This window comes from Nansenia antarctica (genome assembly GCF_963989245.1).
Source record: "Nansenia antarctica genome assembly, chromosome: 3".
Lineage (NCBI taxonomy): Eukaryota > Metazoa > Chordata > Actinopteri > Argentiniformes > Microstomatidae > Nansenia > Nansenia antarctica.
In genome coordinates this window covers 61954345-61968417 of record NC_137688.1, presented here as the reverse complement: position 1 = coordinate 61968417, position 14073 = coordinate 61954345, and the positions used below count along the sequence as shown (strand labels likewise).

The 14073-nt window shown below is 52.4% G+C and overlaps 1 protein-coding gene across 1 annotated transcript in view; it reads left to right on the top strand.

The window, feature by feature from the left end:
• The window catches only part of adgrg6 (adhesion G protein-coupled receptor G6), a gene marked incomplete at both ends in the record, with an annotated part of 80970 nt that overhangs the window by 40978 nt on the left and 25919 nt on the right, over positions 1-14073 (top strand). The window contains 10 exon segments of the mRNA XM_080527420.1: positions 72-576; positions 3260-3552; positions 5085-5173; positions 5332-5384; positions 7146-7297; positions 7820-7931; positions 8441-8529; positions 8614-8818; positions 9276-9441; positions 10376-10516. Of these exon segments, the coding sequence (XP_080383546.1) occupies positions 72-576; positions 3260-3552; positions 5085-5173; positions 5332-5384; positions 7146-7297; positions 7820-7931; positions 8441-8529; positions 8614-8818; positions 9276-9441; positions 10376-10516 (1805 nt within the window).

The window sequence follows — 14073 nt, the reverse complement described above, 5'->3', positions numbered from 1 at the left end:
ATTTAAAGCAACTTTATTGTTTTTTGTAACCTGCTTTGCCCCCCCCCTCCCCCCCCACGGCCACGCTGCAGAGAAGGAGAGATCGGTGTTTGTGTGGTCTCTCCTGCGCCTGTCCCCCTGGCCCCCCCCTCCCCCCAGCAGCACGGCCGCCCCCCCCCGGGCCCCCCGCCCCCGCGGCCCCCCCCGCCCCCCCAGCTCCAGGACCTCCCTGGGCATCATCTCCACGCCGCTCATCTGGCCCGTCAGGAGGAGGCCTGAGCCCTGGGGCACGGCCCCTCCCTTCCGCCTCCCCGTCTACCAGACCAAGCCCCGCCCCGCGCCCCCCCCCCTCCCGCCCCGGCGGCCCCCGCCCCCCCCCGGGACCATGACCACGCCCCCCGCTTCCCGGAGGAGGACCACGCACCGCGCCCCCCCCGTGGGCGAAGACGCAGAGGCGCTACCGGCCGCCGGGGGGGGGGCGGGGTCAGGGCTGGCGGGGGCGGGGCTCGGCAACCGTAAGAACAAGCCTATGCTGCCTCACAGGCTGGTGAGCAGCCAGGACAGGAACCGGACCACCTCAGAGGCGGGGGGGGTGGGGTCAGATGCCGGGGGGGCGGGGTCAGATGAGGGGGGGGCGGGGTCAGAGGCGGGGTCAGAGGCAGATTACCCCTCGGGGGCGGGGCCATTCCTGTACGAGCTGGACCTGGGGGATGAGGATGTCTTCAGCCTCTACGACCTAGACTTTGATTACTCACTAGACCTGGACACCCTGACCCCCCCCTCCCCCTCCTCCTCTCCCTCCCTCTCCTCCCTCTCACCCTCCCCCTCTCTCTCCTCCCCCTCCCCCTCTCTCTCCTCCGTCTCCTCCCCCTCTCTCTTCTCCCTCTCCTCTCCCTCCCTCTCCCCCCTCTCTCCCTCCCTCCCTTCCCCCTCCCCTTCTTCCACTGACCTTTCCCACACTGGCGTGAACACACTCTCACACACACTCTCAAACACACTCTCACACACACTCTCACACACACACTCAAACACACTTCCAAACACACTCTCACACACACACTCAAACACACTTCCAAACACACTCTCACACACACTCTCAAACACACTTCCAAACACACACTCAAACACACTCTCATACACACTCTCAAACACACACACACTAGAGATGAACTCTCCGTCACACACATTGACTGCGTTCTCACACACTCCGGTCCTGCCCGTGGGGTCATTACCAGTAGCACACACCTTCACACATACACACACACCCACACCCACACACATACCCACACACAGCTCCACACACACACTCACACCCACACACACCTCCACACACTCACTCACACCTACACCCGCACACACCCCCACACACACACTCACACCTACACCCGCACAGACCTCCACACACACACCAACACACACACTCACACTCTCACACACATCCACACACTCTGAAGCACTTCAGCAAAACCCTCCAGATGTGACCCCCATCTCTCTCTCCCTCCCCTCCTCCCCCACCCTCCCTCCCTCCCTCCCCTCCTCCCCCACCCTCCCTCCCTCCCTCCCCTCCTCCCCCACCATCCCTCCCTCCCTCCCCTCCTCCCCCACCATCCCTTCCTCCCTCCCCTCCTCTCCCACCCTCCCTCCCTCCCTCCCCACCATCCCCTCCTCCCTCCCCTCCTCCCCCCCCTCCTCCCCCACCCTCCCTCCCTTCCTCTCTCTCTCCCTCCTCTCCTCTCCAACCATCCCTCTCTCCCTCCCCATCTCCCCCACCATCCCTCCCTCCCTCCCCATCTCCCCCACCATCCCTCCCTCCATCCCTCCCTCCCTCCTCTCCTCCCCTAGCATCCCTCTCTCCCCCTCCCCCATCTCCCCCTCTCCCACCCCTAGTCCCAAGCCTGAACCAGTGAGTCATTCTGGCTACATGGGTCTCCCCCCCATAGCCTCCCCCCCCCTCCCCTCCACAGCCTCCCCTCCTCACCCCCTCCCCCTCACGGCTTTCCCTCCTCCCCCCCTCCCCTCCACAGACTCCCCTCCTCCCCCCCTCCCCTCCACAGCCTCCCCTCCTCCCCCCCTCCCCCTCACGTTCTCCCCTTCCCCCCCCTCCCTCCCACGGCCTCCTCTCCTCCCCCCCTCCCACCCACGAACTCCCCTCCTACCCCCCTCCTCCTCACGGCCTCCCCTCCTCCCACCCTCCCACTCACGACCTCCCCTCCTCCCCCCCTCCCCCCAGCGGTGGATCAAAGGGATTTATACATGGTGGTGAGCAGCAGCACCGTCAGCCCCCCCCCCTCACCGCCCCTCCTCTCTGATCCCCCCCTCAGCACTCTGACACTTGTCCTACAACAAACGCACCTCTCCTCCCTTCCCTCCCCCTCTCCCTCCTCCTCTACCTCCTCCTCTCCCTCCTCCCCTCCCTCCCCCTCTCCCTCCCCCTCCCCCTCCTCCTCTCCCTCCTCCCCTCCCTCTTCCTCCCCCTCCTCCTCTCCCTCCTCCCTTCCCTCCTCCCCTCCCTCCTCCCCCTCACCCTCTCCCTCCTCCCCCTCCTCCCCTCCCTCCTCCTCCCCCTCTCCCTCCTCCCCTCTCTCCCTCCACCACGAGGTCAGCCCTGACACAGGACCGATGACAGAGGCTGTGGAGGCTGTAGAGGCTGAAGAGAGGCTGGAGAGTGTGGAAAGTGTAGAGGCTGTCCCCCCTCTGCTGGTCCTGCAAGAGGAAGAGGAGGAGGAGGAGGAAGAAGAGCACACACACCCTGTTACCCATGATCCTCAGCGGCATGCTGCGACACACACACACACTCCTCTGTCTGAGCTGTCCCCTCCCCCCTCCCTCCCCCCAACCCCCCTCCCCTCCCTGCCTGGCGCCCTGCCTCCCACTCAGCCGGCGGCTGCATTCCAACACTCCTCCTCCGCGCCTGCAGCCGACCAATCAGGGGAGCCGACACCAATCACACGAGGCGTCGCCAACAGACGGCCTTCTGGAACCTGGAGCGACCTCTCCCCCCCGTGGGGGCCGGGGCTGACACACGCCGCCTCACAATTGGCCAGCGCACAGACTCCGCCTCCACTGCAGACCCGCCTCCCGCCTCCGATGTCCAACCTGCTGCCCTGAATACCCCTGCCCTCCCCCCCTCTCCTGCCCACACCTCAGACCCCATCCCCAGCCCCAGCCTTAACCCCAGCCCTAACCCTAACCCCAGCCTCAACCCCAGCCCTAACCCCAGTCCCAGCCCCAGCCTCAACCCCAGCCCTAACCCCAGCCCCAACCCCAGCCTCAACCCCAGTCCCAGCCCCAGCTCCAGCACCAAGGTGACAGTCCCCCCCGCCTCCAGCAGAGACACAGAGACACGTCCCACTATGTCTCTAGATGCCCTCGACGTCCAGTCGTTTGTCCCCACAGAGACCTTCCCCTCCTCCCTTCCTACCAGTCCCCACAGAGAGCTCATCGCCAGCCCTGGCACCCCGATGCCCCCCCAAACCAGCCCTGGCACCCAGATGCCCCCCCAAACCAGCCCTGGCACCCAGATGCCCCCCCATACCAGCCCTGGCACCCAGATGCCCCCCCAAACCAGCCCTGGCACCCCGATGCCCCCCCATACCAGCCCTGGGACCGTAGTGGGCATGCCATGCCAATGTAAAGCTCGCTTTCATATTTCATGTCTGTGTGGACTATCAACCGGGAACAGTATGTTTTGCAATAACAACGTAGATTGTAGAAAAAACAACAAAAAAACAACAACATTATAAATTAGACTCTCTTCTTCTACTTCTTCTTCGTTGGTGAATCTGGGCTTTGAATGCTGGTTGTAGCTGTCTGGAACCGACCTGGGATGGGTCCTGTAGTAGTGGTCAATCAGGTGGAAATAGATGGGACTTCCTAATTCAGGGGGGTCTGTGATTGGCTGGTTGTGATGATTGTGGGGGGTCGGGGCGTAGAGTATTAACATGGAGTGTTAGTCAACCAATCACGGAGCTCTAGGCTAGATCGGGCGCTGCTCGCGGCGGCGGGATTGCCGTCACTCCGGGGAACCTCCCTCTCTCTCTCCCTCTCTCTCTCTCTCTCCCTCTCCCCCTCCCTCCCCCTCTCTCTCCCTCTCTCCTCCCTCTCTCTCTCCCTCTCTCCCTCTCCCTCTGTCTCTCTCCCTCTCTCTCTCCCTCCCTCTCCCTCTCCCTCTCTCTCCCTCTCCCTCCCTCTCTCCCTCTCTCTCTCTCTCACCCTCTCTCTCTCCCTCTGTCTCCCTCACCCTCTCTCTCTCCCTCTCTCCCTCTCTCCCTCCCTCTCTCTCCCTTTCTCCCTCCCTCTCTCTCCCTCTCTCTCTCTTGTGATTTACGTTACGATTTTTACATTCAATCCGTCCTGCTTCTTCGGAGACTCCAACGCTGTTTATCACTTCAGAGCAAAAACCAACCCGGCGGCCAGCTGCTCCACTAGCCGAGCAGGAAGAGAGACGCTAACCCCTCTGGTGAACACCAGGTTGAGGGAGAGGTTTGCTGCTTCAAAAACACTGCAGGACTTTTGTCGAAACTTCCTGATGAAAGTGTGGCGCTGGAGTCTCCACAGAGCGGCGACTGACGTGGTGTAGAGACAGACGCCTCGTGGTCTCCTAGGGACCTGACTAACACTAGAGGGTGTAGGCTGCCCCCTGGTGGCAGCTGTGGTGCATAGCAGGAGAAAAATGTGAAAAAACACTGTAGTGATGATGTACCTCACGAATACTGTCACTCAGGAAACAACCAGTCACCTGGTCCCTGAGGGGGGACCTCACCCCCCGCTCCCCCCCCCCACCTGCCCGCCCCCCCAGCACTCCTCTGGGGCCCAGTCATGGTAAGAGGATAAGATTACTCATCCATTTTGGTCTCTCTTCCTAGTCCAAAACAACCCGAGAAACAACAACAACAGTTGTTCTATTTGATCTGTGGGGCGCCAGCCACTCAACAAGCATTTGCAGTATGAAATTGGATCATCCCATAAGTCAGTTACCCCCCAACCCCCGACCCCTGCCCTCCTGCTATGCAGCACAGAGAAGAGAAATGTCCCATTGAAGTGTAGAACGCCGTCCGTGTCAAATATACATGTCGGGTTTGTTTTTCCCTCCGTTTCCGTCTCAGAGGGACAGTTCTACAAGATCTCCCTGGTCGTCAGCGACAACGAGCGCCTCGTCGCCGAGGCCGACGTGGAGGGAACCGTTGCATCGTGGGTAAGTCTGTTGCCGACGGCATCATAGATCCCAGCCTGGTTCAGTGTTGATAGAGTAATAACATGAATGAACATACCCCCTAACCCCCGACAACACCTCAGGATGAATTGATCGTTTTTTTATTGATCGTCTGATTCTTTCCTTTTTTGTTTGTGCAGCTGAATCAGACATTCCAGAACTGGACGCACGCAGTTTATGTTGATTATGTCAGGTGAGCAGACCGATATTTACTTCATATTAACACTACAACAGCTGTGCCTATTTTACCTACTAGTAGAGCCGCCTTGGGTGTCAAATAGACCCCCTTTTTCGAATGTAAATCTGCTATTTACACACAGGGACTTTTTTTTGCCTGCCTCCTACACAGAAAAACTGCAAAACAGCTTTATACTATCTTATCCTGAAGTGATTTTGAAGATGGAAGGATACTGGGTGGTAGAACGCACATATCTAGGAAAAGTCATGAAAGCAGGGTCCTGAAATTTGATCAAGTGCAAAGATAGATTTTTTTTTTTACTCACAGGGGTCACCCCTCACGGCTCTTCTAGTGTTAATAAAGCAATGGTGACCCATTGTTGTTAATCATGTGGTTCAATGTGGATCAATGTCATAATGTTCAAGTCCGTACTGGGAACGGGTCTTCCTTGGTAAATGGTAAATGGACTGCACTTATATAGAGCTTTTTTTGATGCTCCAATGCTGCTCCAAAGCGATTTACAACGGCCTCTCATTCACCCATTCACACACACATTCACACATCAATGGCGGCAAGCTGCCATGCAAGGCGCTGGCCTGCTCACTGGGAGCAATTTTGGGGTTCAATGTCTTGCCCAAGGATACTTCGACATGTGGCCAGCCGGGGCTCGAACCGCTGATCTGCCAACCTTGTGATCATTAGACGGCGACTCTACCTCCTGCGCTACAGCCGTCCCTTAGGGCGTGTTGGTATCTGCTCCTCGTTGCCCTCTGCCGGTGATGTTACGATGATCTCTGGCCGAGCTGACTGCTCCACGTCCCCACCTGCTGGTGGTAGAGTGTAACTGCTCCACGTCGCCACCTGCTGGTGGTAGAGTGTAACTGCTCCACGTCCCCACCTGCTGGTGGTAGAGTGACGATGAATTCTGGTGAAGGATTCTGCTGCTCTGTGCCTCTCTCTGGTGGCTGTGAGGATAGTTGCTCCTCCTCCTCCTCTGATGGTATTAGTACAGTGGATATCCGTATCCTGGGTGGCCCAGGGCCCCATCTCCTTAGATGGTGCTTTCCCTGGTTTCTCTGCTGATGGTTTGGTGGTGGCTGAGGTCTCAGCCAATGGTCTGGTTGGTGTCTTAGCCAGTTCTTTATTAATGCCCATGGTCTCCATCAACCGGTAGACAGGTCTGGCCTAATTATTTCTAACGATGGACCTAGCGCTAAGCCACGCCCCGAAATATAAATTGTCCAATCATATCAAAGTCTCTACAGGCAGTAGTGTAGTGAGGGAGAGGGAGAGAGAGAGGGAGAGGGAGAGAGAGGGAGAGAGAGAGAGGGAGAGGGAGAGGGAGGGAGGGAGAGAGACAGAGAGAGAGGGAGAGGGAGAGGGAGAGAGAGGGGGAGGGAGGGTGAGAGAGAGAGGGAGAGAGAGGGAGGTTCCCCGGAGTGACGGCAATCCCGCCGCCGCAAAACTCAACTCGCTAATATCTGATGGTGGAAAGCTTCTAGACGAAATATTCTTGTAATCTTTAAAAAAAAAAAACATGTCCATTGGTCAGATTGAGGGAGGTCCATATTTGTCACACTATTCAGTACCTATTCTGACTCTTGTTGTTGTTGTTGTTGTTGTTGTTGTTGTTGTTCTGCAGTGTCCAGCCTGGCGATTCTCTAGACAGAAGCAGCAACGGCAGGTAAGAAGTTCCTCTTTCTCCACAGTCAGGTTCTACCTCCTCCTCTCCGCCTCCTCACCTCTTCCTCCTCCTCCTCCCCCCTCCTCCTCCAGGTACTCCTGCCGTGCCCTGCTGGTCTACAGACCCACCCCCCCCACTGCCAACGTGACTCTGGGGGAGGCCGAGGTGTCGGCGAGGCTGCTGGGGGGGGGGCCCTCCATCGGGGGGGGGCTGGAGCTCCTCCACGCCTCAGCCCAGTCTGTCGGTACGAACACCACCTCCTCCTCCTCCTCCTCCTCCCACCACCACCTCCTCCTCCTCCTTCAGAGAGAGAGAGAGAGAGAGGGGGGGGGGGGAGAGAGAGGAGAGAGAGAGAAAGAGAAAGGAAGAGAGAGAGAGAGGGGGGGAGAGGGAGAAAGAGAGAGAGAGATACAGACACAGAGAGAGGGAGAGAGAGGGGGGAGAGAAGGAGAGAGAGGAGAGAGAGAGAAAGGGAAGGGGAGAGAGAGAGAGAGGGGGCGAGAGAGGGTGGGAGAGTGAGAGAGGGGGGAAGAGAGAGAGAGAGGCAGAAAGAGAGAGACAGACAGACAGACAGAGACAATGAGAATGAAAGAGAGAGAGAGAGAGATTATTATATTTCGGGGTTCTACTGTTAGAGATCACAATAACATTGCATTTTATGTGTGTGTTTGTGCGTGTGCGTGTGTGTGTGTGTGTGTGTGTGTGTTTGTATTTGTGTCCCTGTATGTGCGTGTGTGTGTGTGTGTGTGTGTGTGTGTGTGTGTAGAGAACTGCCAGCAGGACTCCTCCCTCCACTACGTGTGGCCAGAGAGCCGTCCCTCCGTCACCCAGCAGCTGCCCTGCTTCCCCAACAAGGACCAGCACGCTGCCCGCTCCTGGTACACACACACACACACACACACACTCACACACACACACACACACACACACACTCAGAGACACACACACGCACACACAGAGACACACACACACACACACACACACACACACAAAGAGACATACACACACAGAGACACACGCACGCACACACACACACACACACACACACACACACACACACACACACACACACACACACACTCATAACAGGTATCTAGTATTGAAACAGCCATAACAGTTATCCAGTATTGAAACAGTCATAACAGTTATCCAGTATTGAAACAGTCATAACAGGTATCCAGTATTGTGACAGGTTTTCATATCTTAAATGAAAATCACATTTTAAATGTTTGACTTTTCTCTCACCGCACAAAGTCTGATGTAATAACGCCTGTGTCTGTGTCTGTGTCTGTGTCTGTGTCTGTGTCTATGTGTGTCTGTGTGTGTCTGTGTGTGTCTGTGTGTGTCCGTGTCCGTGTCCGTGTGTGTGTGTGTGTGTGTGTTGCAGCATGATCAGCCCTCTGAACTACACGGCATTCTGGGACACCCCAGACCTGAGGAACTGCACTGACATCGACGCCATCCTAGTGTCTGCAGGTGACCTTTTCTCTGTAACATACACACACACACACACACACACACACACACACAGATGTTGACCTCTGACCTGTGGCCCCTCAGAGAATGCGGCGGAGGTGGCGGTGCAGTTGGCTGACATCACCAACAACCAGCTGTCCAATGACGAGGTCTCCAAGGTGGTTACCAAGGTGCAGGAGCTGGTTACCGTGGCGAAGATCAACACCACCCTGGCCTCCACGGTCGTCACCATCATCTCCAACGTCATGACGACCAGCTCAGAGACCGCCCTGACCATGGCCTCAGAGAGGTACACACACACACACACACACACACACACACACACACACACACCTCTTCTGGACCCTCAGGGCCAAAACTAAGTGGCTAACCAGCAGCTACTTCCACAAGTACACCCCACACATACGGACTAGCTAAGCTTAAGCTCACAGCCACTTTACTACTAAACTATCTATCTATTTACTACCGTACTGGTAATAATATCCTGTCTTATTTGTCACTTATGTCCTGTACTGTTGTCACTGGTCTTTGTGCTGCAATGTCAGGAACCGAAGCCTAAGAATGTTACTCTCTTACACTCGTGTGATGAGACGTCACAATAAACCCCTCCCCCACCCTCCCTCCCCCCTCTCTCCCTCCCTCCCTCCCTCCCTCCCTCCCCCCTCCCCCCCCCCCCCCCCCCCTCCCTCCCTCCCTCCCTCCCTCCCCCCCCTCCCTCCCCCCCCTCCCCCTCCCTCCCTCCCCAGGACTCTGAGGACAGTAGATGAGTTGATCCAGAAGATAGAGTTCGAGGGCGCGTCGGTGAGCATCACGTCCAGACACCTGGCCCTGGGCATCTCAGCGCTGGACCACAGCGACTTCAACGGCACCTCCTTCACCGCCTTCATCCCCCCCAACACCACTGACCTGCAGGTACCCCCGTCTGTCTGTCTGCCTGTCTGTCTGTCTGTCTGTCTGTCTCCTTTACCGCCTTCATCCCCCCCAACACCACCGACCTGCAGGTCTGTCTGTCTGCCTGTCTGTCTGTCTGTCTGTCTCCTTCACCGCCTTCATCCCCCCAACACCACCAACCTGCAGGTACCCCTGTCTGTCTGTCTGCCTGTCTGTCTGTCTGTCTGTCTCCTTCACCGCCTTCATCCCCCCCAACACCACCCACCTGCAGGTACCCCTGTCTGTCTGTCTGCCTGTCTGCCTGTCTGTCTGTCTGTCTGTCTGTCTGTCTCCTTCACCGCCTTCATCCCCCCCAACACCACCGACCTGCAGGTACCCCTGTCTGTCTGTCTGCCTGTCTGCCTGTCTGTCTGTCTGTCTGTCTGCCTGTCTGTCTAGCTATTTATCTATCTATCTATCTGTTTGTCTGTGAGTTGGGTCTGTTCAGACTGACTACATTGATTCAAGATTCAAGATTCAAGATAGCTTTATTGTCTGTCACACAGTGACACAGTCACAAGTGCAGCTCAAGAATACATTCCCACATTAAAAACACACACACATAGGTCATATACATTAATACATACAATAAAAACAGACAGACAAAGCAGTGTTTATAAAATGTAGTGCCTATTTAAAAAGTCCAGTAATTTAAAAATAATAATAAAAAAAAACAGTGTTATGGTTTAAGAAGCTAAAATGTCGTGGTTTAAAAAACAATGTGGTTCCTATTTTAAAATGTTCAAGGCGGTGGTTGCAGATGGGATGAATGATTTTTTTGTATGTGTTTTTCCGGGCCAGTGGAATTCTGTAACGGCGGCCTGATTGGTGGAGGGGGTGAGAGGGGTCCTGTGTGATTTGTGTGGCTTTCCTAACCCCCTGCCTCCCCCCCACCCCCCCCCCCCCCCACCTGCAGATTGACTTTGAGTCAGAGCAGCTGAACCACCTGGCACAGGTGACCCTGCCCCCCACGTTGCTAAGCAACCTGACGCTGACAGACATGGAAACCATCTCCAGAATCAACTTCATGTTCTTCAGCAAGACTGGACTCTTCCAGGTACACCTCTGAATATCTGTCTGTCTGTCTGCCTGTCTGCCTGCCTGTCTGTCTGTCTGCCTGCCTGTCTGTCTGTCTGTCTGTCTGTCTGTCTGTCTGTCTGCCTGTCTGTTTGTCTGCCTGTCTGTCTGTCTGTCTGTATGTCTGTCTGCCTGTCTGCCTGCCTGCCTGCCTGTCTGTCTGTCTGCCTATCTGTCTGTCTGCCTGCCTATCTGTCTGTCTGCCTATCTGTCTGTATGCCTATCTGTCTGTCTGTCTGTCTGCCTAGCCTGTCTGCCTGTCTGCCTGTCTGCCTGTCTGTCTGTCTGGCTGTCTGGTGTAAGGTGATCAACTTCTCCAGAATTGATTTAATTGAGTCGTCACTTACAAGCGAGTCCGTTTATTCTCAACGAGACGTCCTTGATATAACTTCTAAGATAAAATGATCCAATCAAATATTCGGCACCACTACTGAACTGTTCTTTAAGAGAATATTTATTCGAGCACATCTGCAAACAATAATATCAGCATACAATAGCATTTCATTCCATGGAAAGGGGTCTTTATCTAGCTTCACCTCCACAGGCCAGGATTAGCTGGTTAGCTGCAGAAGCTTCACCAGAGAAGAGCCCCGTTTCGCCTTGGTGCATATTCTTTATACATTTTCCTTAACATTTAGGGATGGGCTGTCCTTCTATCTGGTAGGTTTTATGGTAAGCGTCTGTTCTTTTTTTTTTGAAATTTTCTTTTTATTGTCAATGGTCATTGGTTACAACAATCGTCATTACATTCAACATATCACAATCAACTCAGTTCCTATGACCAAAGTCTTTTTTTCTTTTTTATATTAAGTAAAGTAAAGACAAGACAAAACAAAACAAAAACAAACAAAGAAAAAAGAAAAACAATAGCGAGTGAACTTTGGGAGCTTTCATCTTACATATGATAGATTAGAATAGAAAATGATTCAAGAAAATAAACACAATTACATCACCCTCTCATGTTCTTTTAACAATTTAACAGAAATCTGACCTTACAGGTTTAACATATCCAGTCCATTTCGTCCAGATCCGATAGAATTTTTCTACCTGAATTCTAAGGGAGTATGACATCTTTTCCATTACATATATATCATGAATTATATCTATCCATTCATCCACTGTGGGTACGTCTGGCTTTAACCATTTTCTTGTGATAGCCTTTTTACTTGCTACCAGAAGTATCAATATCAATTTTCTGTCGTTATTGTCCCAATTTTCGAATGAGATGTTTCCCAGGTATAAGGTGTCACATTTGAAGGGGATGTTAATTTCAAAAATAGCTTCCAGATTATTGTGTATCTCCCGCCAAAATGGGACTAGATTTGGGCATTCCCAGAATACATGGTAGTGATTGGCTTCATTCAGTCCACAGGATCTCCAACACGCTACACCCGTCCCCTGATGTCGTTTTTGTAGGGGGGTGATAAAAAACCTTGTAAGGTTTTTCCAACTAAATTCTCGCCACGTATTTGAGCATGTCGTTTCCCATTGTAGTTTACATAATCTGTCCCAATCCTCCCCAGAAATAGTAAAATTACCCTCTTTCTCCCATTTCTCTTTAATATATATTGTATTGACTGTTTTGAGATTGATCTGGCGGAAGCCATTGTATAGTCTAGATACCACCTTGTTGCATATCAATGATTTGCTTGCTGATGTAAATACTTCCATAATTCCTGTTACCCCCTCTTCTGATACTCCCCCTAAATTCTGATTGAAATGGTGTCGGACCTGGAGATACCTATAGAAATCATTTTGTTCCAAACCATGTTTTCTCTGTAGCGATTCAAAGCTATGGAATGCCCCCTTGTGGACAAAAGTTAAATAGTTCGAAAGGCCTTTTCCAACCCAGACTTTAAATCTAGCATCTGTTTTGTTTGGAGGGAAGTCTGTGTCATATGCACACCATCTTAGCATTTTAAGTGAGTCCTTTATACCACACAGTTTCACTGTCTCCTGCCAAATCTTCAAAGCCACGTTAATCCAGGGATTATTTTTATTTGTCATGTTGTTTATTAATTCACTATCTGCAACTATCGCTGCTATTTGAACCCCTTCTGTCATTGCACTCTCAATTTCCTTCCATCTTGCAGAGTATGATGGAGTACACCAACACACTACAGGCCTTAATTGAGCTGCGCAATAGTATTCTCGTAAGCAAGGAAGGCCAAATCCCCCGTTTTCTTTTCTTAACTGTAGAGTTTTGTATCTGATTCTGGGTGTTTTCCCTTGCCATAAATATCTAGATATTAATTTGTCCCATTCTATAAATTGCTTAGCAGGTATCTCCACTGGAAGAGTCTGGAATAAATACAGTAACCTTGGTAGGATGTTCATCTTAACAGACTCCACCCTAGAGCTCAAACTCAAGAAGGGAATGAGACTCCACCGTAGTACATCTGATTTTAGTTTTACATTCAAAGGGCCATAATTAAGATCAGATAATTTTGAGACATCTTTTGGCAGGTTAACACCTAGGTATTTTATTGAATCTGCATCCCATTTCAGGTTATATTTCCCTCTAATATCGTTGGGTGGGTCATAGTTAAGTGTTAGTACCTGGGTCTTCTGAATATTTAGTTTGTAACCTGAAAGTGTCCCATATTCCTCTAATAAACCCATCAATTTTGGGATTGTCTGTGTGGGCTGTGTTAGATATACCAGGACGTCATCCGCAAAAAGACCAAGTTTATGCTCACCAGCTGCCATGTCTATTCCCTTAATTTCAACATTTTGTCTTATCCATTGGCTCAAAGGCTCAATAAAAAGGCTGAATAGGAGTGGGGAGGCGGGACATCCCTGCCTGGTTCCACGTTCCAGAGTGAAGGATCCCGATAGGGCACCATTAATTTTGATCCTTGCGGATGGGCTATCATATAATGCTTGGAAAGTTGCAATAATAGACTCATGAAAGCCGAATCTCGATAGTACCTTGTATAAAAAGGTCCAACTAACTGAATCGAAAGCTTTCTCAGCGTCCAAACTTACAAGAGCTGCCTCTATTCCGTGTTGTGTGATATGTCTGATAATGTGCAATGACCTTCTAATGTTGTCTTGTGTTTGCCTTTGTCTAATGAATCCTGTCTGATCTAAATGAATGAGTTTAGGTAGAATCCTATCTATTCTTCTGGATAGTATTGATGTAAACAGTCGATAATCGAGCTGGAGAACACTGATAGGGCGATAGCTATTACAATCTAGTTTGTCTTTCCCTTCCTTCGGTATGACTGAAATTATTGCTTCCCTCCACGAGGGTGGAATTTCCCTTTTCTGTAGTACCCAATTAAATGCCTTCAGTAATGTTGGAGCTAATTGTTCTCTAAATGATCTGTACCATTCAGCAGTGAAACCATCTGAACCCGGGGATTTGTTTGCCTTCAATCTCGAAATTGCTGATTGTAATTCCTCTATTGTTATTTCGGCTACCAAGTCTTTATTTTGTTCATTAGTGACAGAGGGTAAATCAAGAGAGGCTAGGAATGACTCAATCTGTAGGTTGTTGTCCACTTGTGGTTGGGAATATAGTGTTTTATAGAA